The 22,047-nt window shown below is 42.1% G+C and overlaps 3 protein-coding genes and 1 non-coding gene across 5 annotated transcripts in view; all 4 read left to right on the top strand.

Moving 5' to 3' along the window:
• The window catches only part of Fancm (FA complementation group M), a 39,931-nt gene extending 34,355 nt beyond the window's left edge, over positions 1-5,576 (top strand). Inside the window, exons 23-27 of the mRNA XM_089557995.1 lie at positions 911-1,149; positions 2,549-2,628; positions 3,520-3,614; positions 3,686-3,780; positions 4,761-5,576. Of these exons, the coding sequence (XP_089414121.1) occupies positions 911-1,149; positions 2,549-2,628; positions 3,520-3,614; positions 3,686-3,780; positions 4,761-4,851 (600 nt within the window). The 3' untranslated portion in view covers positions 4,852-5,576. The remainder of the gene's footprint in view (positions 1-910; positions 1,150-2,548; positions 2,629-3,519; positions 3,615-3,685; positions 3,781-4,760) is intronic.
• Positions 5,577-6,220: 644 nt separating this feature from the next.
• Positions 6,221-13,314, top strand: LOC149332423 (uridine diphosphate glucose pyrophosphatase NUDT14-like). Its single transcript, XM_089557994.1, has 5 exons — positions 6,221-6,472; positions 6,587-6,630; positions 6,751-6,815; positions 8,976-9,192; positions 11,492-13,314. Exons 1-5 carry the CDS (start codon positions 6,233-6,235, stop codon positions 11,718-11,720), a joined length of 795 nt encoding a protein of 264 aa, XP_089414120.1. The 5' UTR covers positions 6,221-6,232; the 3' UTR covers positions 11,721-13,314.
• A 514-nt stretch (positions 13,315-13,828) lies between these two features.
• On the top strand, positions 13,829-20,469 carry LOC149332421 (uridine diphosphate glucose pyrophosphatase NUDT14-like). 2 transcript variants are annotated; one of them, XM_089557992.1, is made up of 5 exons: positions 13,829-13,987; positions 14,092-14,135; positions 15,333-15,397; positions 16,330-16,546; positions 19,146-20,469. In XM_089557992.1, exons 1-5 carry the CDS (start codon positions 13,907-13,909, stop codon positions 19,390-19,392), a joined length of 654 nt encoding a protein of 217 aa, XP_089414118.1. In that variant the 5' UTR covers positions 13,829-13,906; the 3' UTR covers positions 19,393-20,469. The 2 variants fall into 2 exon arrangements, with proteins under 2 accessions (XP_089414118.1, XP_089414119.1); XM_089557993.1 differs by lacking the exon at positions 19,146-20,469 and adding an exon at positions 16,637-17,461.
• TRNAA-CGC (transfer RNA alanine (anticodon CGC)) lies at positions 19,952-20,023 on the top strand. Its single transcript has one exon. It is a non-coding gene; the product is annotated as a tRNA-Ala (tRNA).
• Positions 20,470-22,047: the final 1,578 nt, after the last annotated feature.

The following is a 22,047-nucleotide window of genomic DNA, read 5'->3' as shown; positions in this document are numbered from 1 at the left end:
GTTCTTAGATCTAAAAAGTACAGCTTTAGTTTTCGTAGTGTTAATTTTCAACAAATATTCAGTACTCCATTCGACCAGTTTGCGCAGAGTTTCATTAGCGTTTAATGTCAAGTCACTAAGTGTTTTAGCCTTAAAAAACATGCTTTTAGCCTTAAAAAAATATTTATAACCATATTTCTTTTCTCGCCTGTTTTGGTTTCAGCAGGCGAGCAAAGTCTATGACGTCAAGTTTTATATTATTAGAACTAGCTTTAATAACCATAACCTAATGCCTTTCTCACTATAAGACAGCTTTCTACTTCGAAACATACACACAGCTATGAAAAGCAGACTGTTATATTTGCTGTAATTGACCAGTGGAACATCCTTCGTTTTAGGGTTGATCTCCTTCATCATTTAAACTACTTCTTCAGTCTTTTATTTCCTAATTCTAGCACACAAATTTTTCTTTTTTTTCACTCTGGAGGCATTCGTGATGTATGAATTTTTTCTGTGCATTGCATAATTGCTGTGGGTTTAGATGTGAGCAGTATAATGGTACATTCGTTAACATATCGATATTCAAGAATTGTTGGTGTTGTTTACCGCAACAATTTAATGCTGTCTGTTTTGCTCACAAATACGTGCAGTTTAGTTATGTATGCTTACTTTTTTGCGAGGGCCCTGTAACAGAATTGTACTTTCGGACCTGTTTTTTGTTCTTTATCCCCAAGTGTTGTACCCCTCAGAGTGTATTAATGAACATGAAGTTGAGTTCACCATCTAGGTAATGAGATAACTGCACTGTCTGAATATGTGGAAAAAATTTGGAATATTTGATCATGTTCACGCATCTCCTTCTGTACATACGTCTTTCGTATCCCATGCATGAAGCATGTTTTCAGTGTGTTTCTTTGTTCCTCATCGACAGGCGCTTGTGTCAGCGCTGCGTGCCTATGAAGGAGTCCGGGTGGAGGTTCACTCGCTGTCTGTCGGAAGTCTCGTGGTGGGTCGCCGATGCTGCGTCATGCGCCGGGCGCTGGCCGATTTTGGCAATCCCCAGAACCACTCACGCTTGGTGGACGAAGTGCGGCAGTTGTTTGAGCTCTACGACCGGCCATGTGTCATCCTCGAGAAGCCACAACGGGTCAAGCCTGGCGAGCGACAGTTGTGAGCCGCTTCTTCATGTGCCTAGTGCTCCAAGCTCAGTTTAGATTGAAAGACTCGCTTTTCATCATTCACTCTGCAGAAAATGTGCTTTCAGTCTGATTTTATGGCTGACGTTGATTCTTGTTACTAATTTATTGAGTTTACTTTCTTCATGCAATCCTGTGTAAAGACCTTGTCAAAGAAAAGGGAATGGAATGAAGTATTTTTACAGAAGCTTCCGTTTTACAGAAGCTGCCGTAAAACAGCAGCTTCTGGTTTTACAGTAGCCTCTGGTTTTCTGTTGCTTCCTCAGAGTGTGTGCAGCTTATGCAAGTGCACGGATCAAAAATAAGCGAGGCTCGCTGCAGTTAATCTCAACACAGTGCTCTTGCATTGCTTAGCTACATGAGAGAGGAAAGATGTGTATAGATTCACGACTGCAGTGCTGATGTGGTGGCGCATCAGCATATTTTGACTGACTGCCTTCACTGACTGACACAAGCATGATAGCGTTTAAGATGGCTGAGCATTTCTTCTGGCCATGCTTGTTTAGCAGCTTATGTATCTAGCTTGATATACTTTTAAAAATTTTTACACGTGTCACCTGGAGTTTTGATGCCCATATCATGCAAAAATACGTTTGCAGTCCATTTTGTTCAGTAACACTGCTACCATTGGCATTTGCCTGGTTTATTTTGGATCATTGGAAAACTGTCATTGTGTCTTGATTTGCCCCTCCTCCCAGAAAAAAAAGCACAATTTTCTGGTGGGACTCATGTCACTGGTTTAAATTTTACATTTATGTAATTCTTTCTTACCACGGAAAAACAGGCACGTTCAGGGTGGCTTGCATAAATTTTTTTTCACCCATAAGTTTGCATTTTTTTCTTTATTGCAGCACAACATAGTGTACTAAGAGAATTTTCTTTTCAGTGATGCTAAGAAAAAATTGAATATATGTTGCTACAATAGAAAAAAATTTTTGTTGGCAAAATTTGAGAGACTCGGTTAAAGAGTCATAAAAATGTGAAACATTCAGTCGGAAAATAGGAGAATAAAAAATCCAGAATATATGTTTTAGGCATTATTTTGCCAAAAATAAGTATTCACAGCTACAGAAATCTTATGTTAAACTTTCCATTCACCAAAAAAAAAATTAAAAGTAGGTAATTTCTGAAACAAATTTCAATTTCAAGGTCAGCATAATTAGTTTTTTGTGTAATTCGTCAACTATATGAGACACCATGTATAATCGGTGTTGGTTTGAGTACGAATTGTGTTTTGAACGCAGCAAAAATTTAAGGACTATCAAGTTTTTACCAAAAGACTGAAGGAACCTGCTCATACTAGAGCTATTTGTTTGAGTGCGCTTAGTTAACCTCTGACATTTCCATTCTCTTTCCTGATACTTCGAGCTCAGCAAGAGGACAAAGTACTTTGACTCAACATTGATGTTCCTGACTACCACCCATGCCAAGGTCTTCTTCTCGCAATCTCAAGGTGTGTAAATGTGTGTTGCCACCTCTTCTGACACTGTTGAGGCGTTCATTTTAAACGGCACACTTACTGCCTCTTTTCTTTTCCTTATAACTCTGCCCTAACCCCTCCCTCCTTTCTGTAGACCTTTTAAAAAAAGGGGGTCGAAAGGCATGGCCATATTGGACACTTGGCTGTGCTCATAGTACTGGAAAAAGTTGCAGATTAAGCTCTTCCATGCTCTCCCCACAGCCAAAAAAAAGAACGGTTACTCTAAGGATCGTGAAGGTCCATACTGTTTATCAAGACTGGAATGCCTGTGTTCCATTATGATTGTTATAATACTTGAAATTGATTGGTGCTAGCTTAGTGCACATTTTTGCATGGCAGTGCGATGTAGCGAATTACCGAGACACTTAAGTATTTCTTAAACATCGTTAAAATGTGGCTTTAGTCTATTATTACTGTGTTTTACTATAGTAGGATACAACTTAAAAAAAACGGCAGTTGCTAACACTGGGCCACGGTCCGCTGGCCAACCGCAACTGTAAACGAAATCAACTTTTTGATGCTTGGCTATGTCAAACAATCCATGTGTCAAAATCCTAGAGCTTACATTTTTTTCTTGTCATAAGCTTCTTGTTTACATAACAAGAAATGTTTAAGCAGCGGACTGCTTTTTCGTCGTGGAGGAATTCTGTGCACGGAGGCTGAATGTGGGCGGAGCTTCACTGCAGACTTATGTTGTATCTGACCATATTAAATATATTGCATACTGTTTTTTTTTCTTTCAAAACACTAAAAAAATGAATGTTTCTTTTGTCATGTGAGCTGCTAATTTTTACTCATAGACAGTTCATGTACATGCTATTTTTGTTGCTCTGATGTCGTGATATCTATCGTCTTTGTTCTCAGGAAACACAGCTGAACTTGTGCTGGCACTCGCTAAAAAGGAGCGTCAGAAGGGCATGGCACTCGCATCGCCAGACTGCATTCGGGACAAGAATCATGTGAGTCTCTGGTGCACAATTACCTGTGTATCAGCCGGCTCTGAAATGTGGTCTGCGCTGCCATTTTTCAGGTTGTACAGTTCTACCTCGCCTTCCCGAAGGTCAGCTTGGCAACAGCCATCAGCCTGGCCTCTGCATTTCCCTCGGTGCGGGCACTTGTTAACAGGTGGGGGAGCAGCAGCGTTTTTCTAATCTTTCAAAGCTTCAAGGACAGAACCAGTTCACTGTATTCACCTGCATGATGAATGTGTGTTTTCGTCGAAGTGAATTCACTAATTTGGGTGGTTGCTTTTATTACATGAGGCAAAATTTGCACTCTGGTAAATCAAAACTCTCTTGAATTTTCATCACTAATGTGAGTGATGTGTTTACTCTATGAGTGCATTTATCGTGCATGTTAATGCAGCATTTGAGTGAATGGACAATTCATTACTGAAAAAAATATATTCAGGCGGGTGTCCTTTAGCTGGAGACTGAATTGGAACCTTCTGTTAAATCTTACCAAGAATAAGAACAAGATGGAATTCATTTGCGAGGTACTCTGAGACTACGATTAACAGTTTACTGGTGTCCTTCAAGAGGAAAGTATACAAATGCTGTACCTTACTGGTACTCACCCAGGCTAACTAAAAGGGTTGAACTTAAATTAAGAACAGTGCAGGAAGCTATGGGAAGGGAAGTGATAGGTGTAATGTTAAGAACCAGGAGAAGAGTGGAACGGATCAGGGAACAAATGTGAGTTAATTGCATCCTAGTTGAAATCAGGAGGAAGAAATGGGCATGGTCAGGGCATGGTATTGCGAAGGCAAGATAACCAACCCTCTCGTAGACTAACATAGTTGATTCCAAGTGACCACCATTTCTTGAGAGCACCACAAAATTTTCTATTCGAACTAGGATATGCAGCAGTGTTCATTATTAGGGGTGATCTCTAGGCTGCTACATTTGATTTGGTGGCTGTAATTACTTTTACGGATGTGTACCACCAAGGCCTCTGCTTTGAAATGTATCCAAAATCCACTATTATGAGGGTGATTTCATTTTGTGGTTTCTCTAAGTGAGCTGTAAAATGTATTGTTTGTTTGTTTTCTTGCATCATGAGCTGATGTTTGTCTCCATTTTTTCTGTTGCCTTTTCCTTCCTTAGTTCAGTGGAAGAACTTCAAGAGCTGGCCAAGATCTCAGAAGCCCGGGCCAGGGACATTCTTGACTTTTGTCACATGTCTGCCATCGTGTAAAAGACAACTAAGCGCACCCAAATTGACCACTGCATACTGTGATGCTCTCTAGATCTATAATATATTTTCTTTCAAAGGAGTGTGTTGTAAAGATTGCCTCGGGGCCAAATATTCAGTATTTTTAGGTTTGTGATGCAATATTCTCTCTTGGAGATTTGCTTCACATGTGATATGTTCCATAAGCGTGTACAACCATCTTGTTTGTTTAGCTCTGTTTGCGACACTGTGAATGGTGTTGACATTCTTTCCACTTTTGATATGCAAATCATGTTCTTGGCAGTTTGCAATTTAAAAGCTGTTAGTCTAGTTTTCATCTTGGAAAAACCAGCAGCTTTGCAAAAATGGTGTTCAAAAAGTGCAGCACATGTTATGTATATATTCATGTTATGTATATGTTCATGCTCAAATAAATACCTGTGAGTAGTGATAATGCTTAGCCACAACTGTCAAAGGAGAGAATGGAAATATTTGTATGAACCCTTTTATTCCTTTTGTGTACATTGGGCTACACACTTGCCGTTAGATACTTCTGTACTGGCTGGGAAACTGGGTTCATGTTCTGTATTTAGGCATCATGATAGCACCAATATATTAAAACCCGAACTTCATTTGTTTGCTCTAAAGTTTGAGTAAAATAAAACAAGGTAACTTGTAGCACATTGTTTCATTTTTACAATTCGATCATTTCTGGGAGATATTTTTAATAAACACATGTGGCCTATTGAGCTGCTTGAATGAATTCTCTAATATTTTGCCACCCTTGCATGTCCATATTTTCTTTGTCACTGCTTGTGAGCGAGGTAAACGAACACTGCGCGTGTGTGTATGCGTGTGTGTGTGTGTGTGTGTGTGTGTGTGTGTTTTAGAAGGGGAGCATCTCTACTTGACTCTTTGGCTTGTTCTTTTCTTTAGACTACCATGCCATAGAACAGATTAGCTATTGCGACTGGTTAAATAACTTACAGCATTTTTTTTTTGCACTTTCTTTGCGCAATGTGTACAAGCGGTCTCAATGGAAAAATTCGCCAAGGAAGCATTCGGATTTACAGAGAAAAAAACGGAAGGCAGTTTGTAATCTTTTCATTGGGAAAACTGCCTGCTGCTGCTTCAGAATTAAATTATTTTTGCACATAAAACCATGAACACGCGCATGCAAGCAGAGACACGCACGAACATGAAAATTACGTTCAGGCAGCAGACAGCATTTAGTTCGGGGCTTTGCTGTTTGGGGCGCCATAATACACGTTTCTCGGAGTACTTAATAAATGTGGTTGCGTAAAATACACGTCTACTTACAATAGAAGTGGGCTTTCTCTGAATTATGTCGCCATCGGCCGACATGTTTTAAGAAAATTAATCGTTATAATTGTTTATTAAGCTAATGATGACGTCATGCGCGATTGGTGCGATGGTTAGCGGAGGTCGATTGTGGTGGCGGGCTGCAGCAGTTTGGCCGCGGTCCATCAAATGTTTAGGTGCGTGCGTTGCTGTAAACAAATATTTCGTGAGTAGACGCTCCATTTTCGCTTCAAGAGTAGTCATGGACAAGATCGAGGACATCCGTGTCACGGAATTGAAGAATTCTGCGTATATCAAGCCTACGCGACTGCTTTTCAAGCAGGTGAGCAGAGCGCTCGCCCGCCAGCTGATGCGCCGAAGCAGCTCTGCCGTAATCATCCGATCGTAATTGGTTGTCGTTGCTACTTTCTTTCTTTTTTTTACCTTTCACCCGCAGAACGGAAAGGAGAGGATATGGGACCTTATGAAGAGTCACGATAGGTACGTCGTGAGTACCGGGTCTTCTCGGTGTTCACGTGCTAGCACACGTGTTGAAGACGCGTGATCAAGTTTATATCTGCTCGCTTGACAATCTGACGCGATGTGTATTATTTTCTGCAGCGTCGCGGCTGTTATTCACAACAAGACCAGGGATGTCCTCGTGTTCGTCAGGCAGTTTCGTCCAGGTAAAACAGTTGTTTTATCAGCTGTTTGCTTCGAGGTGCCGCTGGTTTCGATTTGTATAACCTAACGTACCGGTTACACATGTTATCTCGCAGATCGAAGCGAAAAATATGGGAAAGCGGAACTCAAAAAACTGATATCTTGTGTTTTGCTTTCAAATGCATTTTCTTTCGTATTTCTTATAATTCATTTCTTGGCGGCGACCTTGAAATAAACGCATGCATTCGAAGTGTCGTCTGCTATTCATTATGAGGTAAACGCGGATAATCATTTCAAATGTCGCACGCCGCACCCGCTACATTGCATGTAGGGGGAGAGAACATGGATATGCATGGAGTTATTGAGAAATGTACGTATATGATTGCATATATGCAATATTACCCGTAGTTGGGTCGGCAGTTGACCGGGCTTTTTTAATTCTTGAACGGGAACGGTCACTGTGTAAACGGAAAAAAAAAAAAAGAGAGAAAAAGAAATGATATCTTTTGTGCAGAAATAGTTCAGAAAAAAATTGACGACCGTGAGCATTGCTGTGTAAAAACATCCAGTGATTTTTCCATCCATTTTGCAACAATTTGATGAATTGCAAAAAGATATAGTTTCGGTCTGCGATTATCGTACTCCGCTATTACAATGCGTTCAACTTTTGAATGAAAGCACAAAAAGAACAATATGAGCTAGGACGTATACAGGAAAAAGTTATGTCATTGTTATCAATCATTATCTTCCGGTCTTAGCTTTCTTGATTGTATCCCATATGGGTTTAATTTGCCCAAAGTTGTACTTGCAGGACTACTTTTGTGTAAGAAATGAAGTGCATTAGATATTTAGTTCAGCTGACCTCTTCTAACGTGACCTCAGTGATAGGCACACATGTGAAAAATCTTGTTGTTTTGTCCAGGGCAACAAGTATACTGATTCCTCTCATGGCGTAATCCAACTCATTCACTCTTTAAGTTCCACTTAGAGGTGGCATTCGGCTACAAACTTCGTTTCCTACTTTGTTTGTGTATGGTACTCGGCTGTTATCCATGGAAAAGATCCAGGGGTAGAATAGATTCTATAGCATCATTTTATCTGGTTTTAGTATAAATTCGAAATAATTCAAAGAAAGCAGAAATTCTCATCCAAAGGCTTGTGTTGCCTTCTGTTGCCTGGAGCACAAAACAAGTGCCATGAAGGCTGCTGCATCTTAATTTTCTAGCAACAAATGTTGCTGCTATGGCTGCTTTTGAGAAATTATGCACTACATGCAACCGTATATTATATATGCATTATATGCATATATACATTATGCCAGGTGTCCCAGCTAAATGTAACCAAGCTTTTAAAAAACACGAGGTGTCCTAGCCGTCTGAAACCAAATGAGGGTTGTTTAGAGTCGCGTGACCTAGTCTGCAGTATTTTTTCGTTCTTCAAGGTTGACTAATTAATTATTGACTTGAGGATCAAAGTGTCAGTGTAAAAGTTGTAGATTGCTTTGAGAAACAGCTTACTGAGACATTTGCAGCAAAGTAATATTTACGTAAAGTAGTTTTTTTACCGGCCTTTAACCATAACCCGCACAATAAGAAAAAGCTTCCACATGACAACTGTGCCACTTCCAACGTCCCAAGACGCGCCTTAAAGAATAAAATCCATTTTTTCTAAATTCCTCTCCTCGATGAGACTTTGGGTGCACATTGGGGCAGAGAAGTGAGCGAGCAGCTGGTCACGTGACAACTTTCTTTTAAGGCCAATAAATGAAGCTACGTAAATCGTAACTTGACGGAAACAGCACTACTAGCGGTTTTTCGAGGTGATCTAAAACTTTTGCATTGGCACTTTCTTCCTGAAGTTAATAATTAAAAAGTTAGCTAATTAAACTTAACTAATTAATTAACTTTGAAGAGCAAAAAAAAATACTCAAGACTAGGCCACGCGACTGTGAACAACCCTGAGTTGGTTTCACTGGACTAGGACACTTCGCCTTTTTTTAAAAGTTTGGTTACATTTAGCTGGGACACCCGGTATATTCAGTATATGCAACATTGAACACATTCAGTGCTTTGCAATAGCACACGCATGTGAAAATTTTTATCTTTCCACTGATATGATGATGCTGACCTGACCAAGTTTGCAATTAAGTGTATTGTTTTGGGGGATGCTCGCAACTTTTTCAGCGGTCTACTATGGTCGGATCCCGGCACATGAGTTGGCTTCGGGCGCCCCCATCGACACGCGCAAATATCCAGGCAACTTGGGTGTTACACTTGAGCTGTGTGCGGGCATCATAGACAACGAGAAACTGACACCAGCTGAGACCATGCGTGAGGAGATGCTGGAAGAGTGCGGATACAATGTGCCACTGGCCAACATACAAAAGGTCACCTCATTCAGGTAATAACGGCTCTGTACTTGTCCAGATCTCTTGGATAGTCAAAAGGCTGGTAGATAGTAATTGTGCGAGTTCTTGACGTCCGCATTGGTATCGCAGGATTTGCAAGGCATCATGTTGTTACTTGGCAAGCGTACGAGTTCATAACAATATGTAGTTTAGGTTGTCATGAAATGCAGACTGGGGTGCGATGCTTGTAACTTTCATCAGCATGTTGCCTTTGGTGGTTATATGTCATTGTGCCATTGAGCAGGAGATAAAATATATTTGGTCCTTTGTGACCACTACTACATTTCGGTAGAGAGGAATGCAAAGGTATATGTGTTTGGCAGCCTACCAGTGTTCTTAGGACCTCTAAACAGTTGAAACGACCGTTTTGCACGTATATAACGCTAGTAGGGAGTTTGAGAATGCAAGAAAATAACTTTAAAAAAAAAAGTATTACGATTATAACGCGATCTCTGCTTGTTTGCCAGCTATAGCCAGGGGCATGGAAGAAATGAACTCAAAACCTATTTTGGCAGTTCTTGGTCACAAGCATTGGATATTAAAGGATTAAATCTTATCACAGGTACACTTGAAAGGAGCTTATGTGGAATTTTTTAATTTTTGATTTCATGCTTCACTTATTTTAGCCACATTGGTCTAATATTCATGATACAAGACGATTGTTCAACTGTGAAACGGGTAATCACTTGTGTCATGATTTCAACAGTTTTTGGCCTCAAACCAAGACCTAGACTGCATATTTCACTATGACACCACAGGTTGTACTCGGTCATAAGTAATGTGTGGCTCCATCAGGCCAATCAGTTATGTTAGCCCTTTTTGATGAGCATCAGAAGAGACTCACAGATGCCGCCAAACTGTGTACGCCTAAGTAGCAGGAGGTTGTACAGCTAAGTGTTTTTACAGGCTTTAAAATTATATCTAATTATATCTAAGCTTTGCTCATTATTATCACATTGTGTAAGGTGTTGGTTGAAATATAAAATTGCAATCAACCTCAACATTCTGTGACAATGAAAGAAGCAAACAGCCACAGAAACCAAGGGGCACAGGGGATTTTTAATTTATTTATTTATTTATTTTGTGCTGTTGTTCGATTTAGAATATTACTGAATATGTTATCGCTTAAAGGTAATTGATTAGAAAAGCAGAAGAAAAAACAACCACATGCCGCCGGTGGGATCCGAACCCACGACCTCCGAATTACGCGTCCGGTGCTCTACCGTTGAGCTACGGCGACGGCTGTCAGACCTTCTGCTTTCGGGGGTATTTATGTTTACAAATAACCTAACCTTGGGAGTGTTCACCAGCGCCACCCACGTTCTCAAGCGGCGGACGTAGCACGTCCTGAGTTACCGCTGATGTGACGTAGAACGCCATCGAACGGCGAGGGTGGAAGCTGTGTGAGAACCCTCTTATGCTTCCTAAGGCATCAAGGCTGCCAGAACCGAGGCCCTCTTTAAGCAATTAAGCAGACAAGGAAACTGGAATGAGGGGCTCGTTATAAGTATGAAAGAAGCAAACAGCCACAGAAACCAAGGGGCACAGGGGATCCCACCGGCGGCATGTGGTTGTTTTTTCTTCTGCTTTTCTAATCAATTACCTTTAAGCGATAACATATTCAGTAATATTCTAAATCGAACAACAGCACAAAATAAATAAATAAATTAAAAATCCCCTGTGCCCCTTGGTTTCTGTGGCTGTTTGCTTCTTTCATACTTATAACGAGCCCCTCATTCCAGTTTCCTTGTCTGCTTAATTGCTTAAAGAGGGCCTCGGTTCTGGCAGCCTTGATGCCTTAGGAAGCATAAGAGGGTTCTCACACAGCTTCCACCCTCGCCGTTCGATGACGTTCTACGTCACATCAGCGGTAACTCAGGACGTGCTACGTCCGCCGCTTGAGAACGTGGGTGGCGCTGGTGAACACTCCCAAGGTTAGGTTATTTGTAAACATAAATACCCCCGAAAGCAGAAGGTTTGACAGCCGTCGCCGTAGCTCAACGGTAGAGCACCGGACGCGTAATTCGGAGGTCGTGGGTTCGGATCCCACCGGCGGCATGTGGTTGTTTTTTCTTCTGCTTTTCTAATCAATTACCTTTAAGCGATAACATATTCAGTAATATTCTAAATCGAACAACAGCACAAAATAAATAAATAAATAAATTAAAAATCCCCTGTGCCCCTTGGTTTCTGTGGCTGTTTGCTTCTTTCATACTTATAACGAGCCCCTCATTCTGTGACAATGTCTTTTTAATTTCTCCTATCTGCTCTTTCTTATTTTGCTGCTTTCAGGGCTGGTGTTGGGATTCTAGGCGCAAAGCAGGAGCTGTTTTTTGTAGAAGTGACTGATGACATGAAGAAAACTGCTGGCGGGGGTCTTGACGAGCAAGGAGAGATGATTGACGTCGTTGAACTGACGAGAGCCGAAGCCAAGAAAATGCTTTTTGACGAGAGCATTATGAGGCCCGCGGCCCTGCTTTTTGGCATTACCTGGTTCTTAGAGGTCAAGTCAAAGCAGTAGGAGGGACTTAGCCGTGTATAGAATATGTTTAATAGAATTTATTTACATTTTTATTCTTGATATACTGGACTGTATTTTGGCTCGACAAACTCTGGCCCGGCGAACTCAGGCTTACCAGACTCATTATACAATATGCACATGTATTCATCTCAAAACACCACTGCCCGATATGAGCACTTTGGGACATGCTGCCCTGTTATTGGTGTTGTGGGCTTCTTAAAAGCCTAAGGAAGGAAAGAAGAAAAAAAAAAACAGCTTAGAAGTCCCTAGTTCTTTTAACAAAACTTCTGTTCGGGCTAGATGGTGCATAGCTTATTTTGAAACAAATTCAAGCGCACAACAACATGCACACAAGAGAGGAAACACTGACGATGTGTTTCTTTACTGCGCATGTCTCCATTTATGTATATAATCTGCTCTCTTACCTGCGAATAAATCAGATGAAGTTAGCGCCTGTCCTGTGTCTTTCCTCTCTTGTGTGCGTGTTGTTGTGCGCTTGAATTCGTTTCAAAATAAGAACATGTTCTGTGGGTTTTATTTGTAATTTTGTACTTGATGCTATGGCTAACACTTTGCCCCACTGAAAGATCATTGTATGATGTATATGTTCAGTATTACAACAAGCTTAATTAAGCTTCAATTTTTATTTGCCACTACATGGTGTGATGTAAGTGCTATAAAAATGTTGCATAAGAGTCGCAATTTTTTGTTTTTGTTCGATGACAATGAAATGCAGCTTTAACTTAACATTGGACACCAACTCCATGGGTATGCCCACCTCAGTGAGTATTTGATTTGCTGCACTGGCTCACTGAAACCTCAGAAAAAAGCTGTTTGTTATTTGGAGTAGGATTTGTATGGTTCTTCAGAGCATAGTTGGTCTCACTGTTTGCTACACTAGATGGATATGGCAGCATGCATTTTCTCATACACTTCCATTTCTGGACATTGGTTTTTTGAGTCCCCAAAAAAACCTGTTGAAAAAAGTTGTTTTTATTGAAAACGTAGTGCTTCCATACTACAGAACAAAGTTTTGTTTGTGTATGAGCACATCCATTACATTGCCTCTTCAAGTGATTGTAAAGCTTTGTCTAGTATGGTTTTTACCGTTTCATTGCACTTGGAAAATCTTTTTGTTATTGTGGCTTGTGATATATGCCAGCTTTGGCCAAATAAACTTAAAATTTCTTGACAATGGAGGTATGTCAATGTGCATGCATGTTTGAAGTACATGTGCACATTTGGCGAGTTGATTCACATTAATGTTTCTTGATGGCTTCCAACAACAATGCCACAGTTCGTGTTTTTCTCGTCCGCTGTGTGGTTTGCGTGTTGACATGCAAGAGAGGATCATAGAAATGATGCTTTGCATGACGCTTTGTAAAAAGCAACTCTGGCAGGATTTTTGCAATTGCTGCAAAGCTTTTAATTGCATATTGTGCTAATTATTTTTGTTGCTAATAATGTTATAGTGTGCTATCAGCCTTTCCTGTCATGTCTGGGTCTCCAAAGTGAGAACAGTGTACTGGGACCAGTATGCTGAAATCTGAACTTTCTGCACTGAAGCTTTAATAAAGTATGGAGCCATGTTTTATTCTGTGCTTTTCACTGAACTGTCTGAATATGACATCAGAACCAAGAAACAAAAAAAATACAAAAGTAAGTCTGGCTCATTTAGTGTGAAAAACTGCCTTTTCTTTCCGAATTTACATATCTTGGGCTTTGGACAGAAAACCCGTAAACATGCGCGCGGGAGCTCGGACCACTTTTTGGCAGCAGACCAAGGCGGGCTTTAGGCGGCCACTATAGTGAACTAGAATATTCTAGTTCACTATAGCGGCCACAGCAGACGACATTTAGTTCGAGGCTTTCCTGCTTGGGGCGCCATGGTACGACATTTAGTTCGGGGCTTTGCCGCTTGGGGCGCCATCGTACATATGCACCAGTTTGGCACTCCTCGCAGCACCTGATAAAAATGGCAGCAAATAGTACGCGTTTATTGAAAATAAAAATGATTTTTTTCTACTCTCTGTAGGTATTTATCTACATTAAATCAACCAACGCTGTCACGAGCACAATTGGTAAGGAAGGGCGGTCCGTTTGTTTGCGGTCGCACAGCAGGCGCAGCCGCCAGCTGCTTGTGCTAGGCACTGCATTTGTGCTACGCGCTCCATTTTCGCTTTTTCATGGATAAAATCGACGACATACGGGTTACGGAACTGAAGAATTCTGCGTACATCAAGCCTAAGCGTTTGTTTTTCAAGCAGGTGAGAAGCGCGCACTTGGTGTCAGGTTCGCCAAAGCGCGTCTGCCAAAATCGGCCCATTGTAAATTGGTTATCGTTATTGCTTCTTGTACACTGCACCCGCAGAACGGAAAGGAGAGGATATGTGAGTTTATGGAGAGTCATGACAGGTACGTAGACAGTGCCTCGATGTGTCAGCTTTCGCGTGCTAATTAAATTAACGCGCGTGTTGAGGTGAGGGATCAAATGCTTTACCTTGAACTTCTGATTGAAAATTTCATTATAATCGGGTGATTGTGAGACGTCATTCAAGGAACGGACTTCTGCTGGAATTTTCTGTAAGCATTTTCGCCCCAGGTGCAATACTTACGGACTTGCGCTGACAGCCTTGTGGCCTTGCTTTGCCACCACTCCATGTTTAAAGGGAATTCCAGTTGGAACCATGCAGTTGGACTGGCCAACAGTACTGAGAATTCCAGTTGGAACCCGTTGAGTCCATGCAGTTGAGAATTCCAGTTGGAACCATTGAGTCCAGTTGGAATATCCCAATGGGTTCCAGTGTTTTTTTTTTTACTGGGCTGGACTGTTGTGTGTGAGGCAAGCACAGTGAAAGCGCATGGTAACATGAGCTCTCAGAACCTGCTTAAAATAGTCCAAAAACGCAGATATTTTCACATCTATGTGTACTGCATAGAAAGGTCTCACAGAAGCCCAACATATGCAGGTCTACAAATACACGCAGTACACAGGCACTACAAAAATGGCCCACAAATCAGTTGATCAGCATTTGGGCGCCTCTGAATAAATGCTACCCTGAAAGAGCATGACCAAAAAGCAGAGGCTCTAAGATACTGCGAAAGCAAGTAATATAGCTGATAACAGTGACTGCCCCAGAGGTGATGGTCCTTGAATTGATCCCCAGAGAAGGATGAATTTATCTGAACTACGAAGTTTCTCTTCACCTTTCCTTTCATTAAATTACCTTTTCTCTTTTTCGTCCTGATTGGAAGATTACTCACTTACCCAATATCGGAGTGCATCTGTTTTTTTGCCATGCTCTTTCGGTGTAGTTTTCATTCAGAGGTGCCCAGATGCTGATTATATTCTGCGGGTCATTTTTGTAGTGTAGATGCATCTACTTTGTCGCCGTCAAAAGCAAAGACATTAGCCTTGTCGAGAGAAAGTATGAATGGACTTAGGTTTGAATTTTCACCATTTATCACAGTTTAGGTTGTTGTGTCTCATATTTTGCTGAAACATTTGTAACTGCCAAGTTTTCGCTACTGTTTGCTTGGAATGCCCAAGCCATGTCAGGGATGCGCTTGACTGCTTGCAAATCTGATGGAAGATGAATTCTTTGTTCACAGCGTCTCAGCTGTTATACACAATATAACCAGGGATGTCCTCGTCTTTGTGAGGCAGTTTCGTCCAGGTAAAACCACCGTTTTTTCAGCTGTCTTCTCTCATGATCTTGTAAGCTTATTATTGCTACTTGTTTTGAGTAGATGTATGCTGATTTACCCAGTTTTTCTATTCTCTATAGCATGAAACAAAAAAAGATGAAAAATCTGCATACCACAGGCTGAATTGTGTATTGTTTTAAGCTTGAAATTGTTATTTGTTCAATTGATCATGAAATTTTGAAACATATAGATAATTCTGTAAGTCTTGCATGCTGTACTTTCCAGTTTGAGGCTTCACCTGGCATAAATTAATTGTGGATGTGCAATCTTTTTATAGCTTGCACATGATAACTGGCTGCTGGACATCTGCTCTAATTGTCATGTGAATGATTGCCAGATATTTAATTCGACTGAATATATATATATATACACTGACATAGCCTAAAACTAAACTATATTAGTACACTTTTACTACTATACTTATTGCTATGCTATGAAACATAAATAAAAACTAATTTGGGATAATATGAGCGAGAATGCAGCAAAGGGAACATTATATATGCTGTGTGAATATTAACAATGCACTTGATCAAAGAGCCAGTTATCATACCATTGTTGTCAAAAAATTCCTGGTGAACTGTGGCATTAAATATTGGTTTAGTTGGCCTCTTTCTTGCCATTGTCATCAATAAAGAGCTTCCGGTCTTAGCTTTCTTGTTTGATTGTACTATTTCATTTCATTTCCCATCACTGTACATTGAAGTTCATTTTTGGAATGATTGAAGTACTTTTATATGTTATGTGCTTTGCTCATCGAAATTTAATCTTTCACTATAAGAAGCAGACCGCGGTGTCTCACTTTTTCTTTGACCTCATAGAGTTAATATGACGACGTAGGACGATGATACGCAACCTATAGATATTGATCGTGTGTGTGCACGGATTCTCACCACTCTTTCAGCGGTTTACTACAGTCAGATCCCAGCACACGAGTTGGCTTCGAGCGCTCCCATCGACACACGCAAGTATCCAGGCAACATAGGCGTGACACTTGAGCTGTGTGCGGGCATCATGGACAACAAAAAGCTGACTCCCGCGGAGACCATGCGTGAGGAGATACTGGAAGAGTGTGGATACAATGTGCCATTGGCCAACATACAAAGGGTCACCTCATCTAGGTATGAACGGCCTCGTGCATGCCCATGGCATAGTCATGAGGCCAGTAGACCGTAATTGTGCCTCTGTTAGTGTCTGCAAAAATCTCGCAGGACTTTTGCTGAGGCTGTGTTTCCAAGCAGCATGAGTGGCCAGCGTACGCACCGGCTTTCACAGTGTCAAGTTCGCCATGGCTGGGATACCCACACTGCTGCAAGTGATCCAAGGCTATTTTGCACTTATGAGTTTATTAATACGCATGGCCACATTCGGTTGCTGTTGCATTTTGTCGGGCTGATGGCAGTAGTAAGTTTTGCTTAGTTCTCTCAGTGTTGTGACTAGGGTGATAGGAGGCGTGGATGCAGGTAGTATTGCTTTCTGTTATTTTGCACGTTGCTATGTTGGAAGTGCATCTGTGCTTTCATTCTTGAACTTAAATAACCTTATAGCTTCATTATTGCTGCTGCACTTCGTTGGATAAATGCACATGCTGCACTGAATGTCTTATGCAAATTATGCTGCTGCTTGAGGCCATTGAGGCGACAGACCCTCAATTTGTTTCTGTGGTTTAATTAAGCGAAAGCAGCACAAGTGGCTGCTTGTTTCATAAAATGCTTGAGTTTTCTAATCAGCGTTCTTTTGTTAATCTCCATCTGTGAAAACTTAATCAGTAGTTAGCTGGCACTTCTTTAAAGATGTCTGTAATCTTTGAAGCATTAACATCTCTGCCCCAAGGCACTGTAAAATCTCTTTACTATGCTAGTAAAATTAAAGGAGTGCTTCAAAACGATTTTTGAAATTCACGTTTTGTTGAAAGTATAATAGCTATACTGTGCTAATAAGCTTACCACAGAAATTGTGTTGCTGTATTGTGAAACTAGTGATTGTCGTGTACTATTTCACCAACGTTTTGTGTTGGAATTAGTGCACTGCACGGGCTCGGGCCAGCCCGAAAGCCCGGGCCCGGCCCGGCCCGCGGGCCGGGCCGGGCCGGGACATGATTTATTTTGCCGGGCCCGGGCCGGGCCCGGGCCTGAAGTTGCGGGCCCGGGCCGGGCTCGGGCTTAAAGCTGCGGGCCCGAGCCAGGCTTCGGTCCGTACAGAAACGGCTGGTGTCCGACTTTTCATTCAATATTGCAGAGTGAAGTGCAGAACTGTGGCATTGAAGCAGCGACACGGATGAGCTATCAGTTATAGTACACGCTGAGAAAAAGACTCAGCTTTATTCATTGACTTATTTATTTCCTTATTTCCACGCCGCGGTGCAGTAAGAGTAAAATTCAACGGGCCTTAATTGGCCATTGATCATTCGCTTTCCCAAAACATACCTATACACTATTAGAAATGCATTGGGGAAGAACAATTAGTTTAGGACGCTTATGGCCTTCAAGCACATACCATGAAATACTCAAGCCTTTTAGCTTTTCGTTTCTGCTGAAAGGTGACCAGTGCGGCTATGAGCTCAACCTGTGAGATCGCATTCAGTAAAAAAAAATGTCATTCTACTGCTTGCTAGGCAGCTTTAATATTTATACTTCGCAGGCGGCAGAATATAACTGATTACAATCATGGGGAAACGCAGAGTAGACTAGTACGCGTGTATGCAGCCCTTTTTATTTGACTCTCGAAACTTCCGAGTTTATCTTTGCCCACCTACACGAGATCAGTCTCCAAAAGACGGGCCTGGCGAGAACTACTCTTCATCACTTCCTTCTGGGTTAAAAAGAACCAACTTTCTTTAAGCCAAACTGCGGTTTCAGAACCTTTGTCGGGCAGTTCCTTATCGGTGTAGTAGCAGTCTACTTGCTCAGTTAAGGCCGATTCACACGACGGTCCGCTTGCCCTCGGCCCGCGCACTACGTGTTCAATGCGTCAGCACATTGAGAGGCGCGCTGGATGGATGGATCGGTTGATGGCGGCCGACAGCGCGCCTCTCAAAGTGCTGACGCATGACCACGTAGTGCGCGGGCCGCGGGCGAACGGACCGTCGTGTGAATCAGCCTTTAGTGTGAAACGGGCCGGGCCGGGCTCGGGCTGGGCTTCACTCCGGGATTCCCGGGCCGGGCCGGGCTCACTAGAGCAAAAATTTAGCGGGCCCGGGCCGGGCCCGGGCTTGAAGCCGCGGGCCTGGGCCGGGCTCGGGCTTCAGGTCGCGGGCCCGGGCCGGGCTCGGGCCTCAAATTCAGGCCCGTGCAGTGCTCTAGTTGGAATGTGTGCATGGAGTCGTTCATGGTGGAGGCCAAGTAATTCGTGATGAATGACTTGAACAGAACAATTAGAATCAGAACAGTGCACAAATGTCGGCAAACTTTTTATGAACTCTTTTGTGACAGTGTTCACTCTCGAGTGATTTGCTTCTGCAGTGTTTCAAGTTGTATTTAAGTGTGTTCTATAGTGTGTTTGCTATAGATGCATAGTGTAAAATGTCTATTTATGCACAAAAATCAGTGTGCAATAATCGCAACTGGCAAGTTCGGTGGCAACCTCCTTTAATCCCCATAGCCGCTCATGTGCATGTGAGACAACCCCATGTGGTTGTTTTTACCCTGAAGCTCTTCATTTAGATCTGCTTCATTGCCTACATTGTTGCTTTATTATTAACCACTTTTTTATTGCTCCCAGGGCTGGCGTAATTGAAGGTGCAATGGACGAGCTGTTTTTTGTAGAAGTCACTGATGACATGAAGAAAACTGCTGGAGGTGGTCTTGAAGAGCAAGGTGAGATGATCGATGTGGTTGAGCTGACGAGAGCCGAAGCCAAGAAGGTGTTGTTTGACGACCGCATCATGAAGCCGGCTGTTCTTCTCTTCGGTGTTACCTGGTTCTTAGAGGTCAAGTCAAAGCAGCAGAAAGGTCTGAACAATGTTTAGAATATGTTCGGTAGAGTTTTTTTACATCTTCATCCTTGATACGCTAAAGTAGAATGGATTGTTGGACGAGTTGGTATGTATTCATTTTGGGTAGAAACAGTGCGAACGGACGAAGGTCCAAGAATGAGGAAACACAGACAAGTGCATGGCTCTGTGTTTCCTTATTCTCGGTCCTTCATTCATTCGCGCTGTTTCTACCAAAATTGATATGCTGAATTCCACTTTTGCTTACCAACTTTGGCTTGACAGACCTGTGCCCCTTGGTTTCTGTGGTTGTTGGCTTCTGTCATATTTATAACGAGCCCCTCATTCCCCTTCCCTTGTTTGCTTAATTGCTTAGCGAGGGCCTCGGTTCTGGCAGCCTTGATGCCATAGGAAGCATAAGAGGGTTGTCACGCAGCTTCCACCCTCTCCGTTCGATGACGTTCTACGTCACACCTGCGGTAACTCAGGACGTTCTACATCCGCCGCTTATGAACGTGGGTGGCGCTGATGAACACTCTCAAGGTTAGGTTACTTGTAAACATAAATACCCCCGAAAGCAGAAGATTTGACATCCGTCGCCGTAGCTCAGAGGTAGAGCACCGGACGCGCAATTCGTAGGTCGTGGGTTCGGATCCCACCGGCGGCATGTGGTTGTTTTTTCTTCTGCTTTTCTAATCAGTTAGCTTCAAGCGATAACATATTCAGTGATATTCTAAATTGATCAACACCACAAAATAAATAAATTAATTAAAAATCCCCTGTGCCCCTTGGTTTCTGTGGCTGTTGGCCTCTGTCATTGTTATGCAATACACATATGTTCATGTCAGAACATCACTGCCTGATGCACCTCAAGACATACTGCACTGCTCTTGTTAGAAGTCAAGCATAAAAGTGAGAGACGTCTGCACATGATGTTGAAGCAATTTTATTTATCCTTTAATTTGGTACCTTGACGGACATTTTGGCTTAGTAAAAGGACATCATGCAATGTGCTTGTTCAGTATTACTACAACATTAATTCTTATGCTCATATTTACATTTGTCACTACAAGGTGTAATGCAAATGTCTAATAAAAATGTTGATAAAAGTGATGTTTGTATGTTTCTTGTTTGATTGATATATGTAAAGGTAAATGCAGCCTTCACTATAATTTTTTTGCTAATAACTGCAGTTAGTCAAATGTTTAGGGGAATCACCCAAGGTGGAGTAGACTTGCAATAAGGGAGTAATTACTCATTGACAGCTGAAAGCTGTATAACTTTCCTTTGTGGCTGTATGGCCCTGCTCGGGTGGATGTCAACGAGTAATTACTCCCTTATAAGTGCAGTTATTATCACGATGATGTACCAAATGATTGGCGTTCTACATACTTATATAGTACCACCATTGCAGCCTCTAGATGGAACACACTAATCAGCAAGAACCTCGTAGATGCGACACAACCACCACCATCACCGATTCCACATGATCATTAGTGTGCCATGGAGAAGATCATCTTACTGAAGACTCAGTTTTCAGGCTTGGCTTATTAGAGCAAGTAGCTTTTGTGTTGTTTTTAACCGCTGATATGTGTGTATAGTCCTTGTAGACCATTAGGAGCATATTGGCTCCCTGGCCTATTTTGCACAGGCTTTCACATTAATAAGTTGCCAAAAAGGTGCCTGTGCATCATGAATAGCACGTTTGTTTTAATGGGGCATATTATCCATGTAAGAAGCCGTGCTAATAATTGAGAGCAGTGCTGCACAGCCATCTTTGTATTTTTGATTTCAGTTCAGTTATTCATTTTCCACAACTGTGCTAAGTTGGTTGAAGTTGAAAATAAATTCATTTTGAGTACACGCTGAGAGGAAAAGCAATTTGTTGTCCGTGTGAGTGCAAAATTGGGCAATAAAGGAAGAAAATGGCTTTTATATAGTCGCGCTGTTGACAGCATAAAATTTCCAGATCACAGCTTGGGTTGCATCATATTCAGAACTGGTAAAGACTAACTGCAGCCTACTGGGGTTGTATTCGGCTATTTAGAAAAGGTGACATCGGCTCTTCAAAACTCCGAGTTGATGAACGACCTCCTCACCCTCTTGGAATATGTATAGCGCTATGAATGCAGCATAGGTACACTGCAGCATAGGACATGTTATGTTTCTTAATCGATGTAAATGAAACTCCGGGAGAAGATATAGCCCTGGTGTGCTTTAAATAATTTGCTGCAGTTTTGTTTTACTGCGGCAACAGTTAAGGTCATGTATCCCGGTTCCGTGGGTTCTGTGGAGTCGGCGAAACTTCAGGAGGAAAGGAAAGTGGAGCTGCCTCCCATCCCCAACAGGGTGGCAGGAAAACTGGCTTCCCCATGTGGTCGAAATTATGCCGGAAACCTCCACTAAGCCCCCCCCCCTCCCCCCCCCCCCCTTCCTTCATTGCGCATTGCGCTTTTGAGGTGTCCACTGAGAAGAGAGACGCCTTGCATTTCCTCAAAAACAGCCAACCACCCCGAGAAGTCTTTTGCAGGCTTCGTTGCTTCGAAACCATACGAACACTGCAAAAGGCATTCGCATTTCTTTTACAAGAGTACTTTGACCAGCATTTGAGAGTTGCACCAAGTGGAAGTCATACCAACGAGACAACACAGTCGTTGTTGTTGTGCTCTAGATAATGGCGCGTACCCACTG

This window comes from Amblyomma mixtum, chromosome 8, assembly GCF_055824585.1.
Source record: "Amblyomma mixtum isolate Tamu chromosome 8, ASM5582458v1, whole genome shotgun sequence".
Taxonomy (NCBI): Eukaryota; Metazoa; Arthropoda; class Arachnida; order Ixodida; family Ixodidae; genus Amblyomma; species Amblyomma mixtum.
This window is presented reverse-complemented; position numbering and strand designations above follow the sequence as displayed.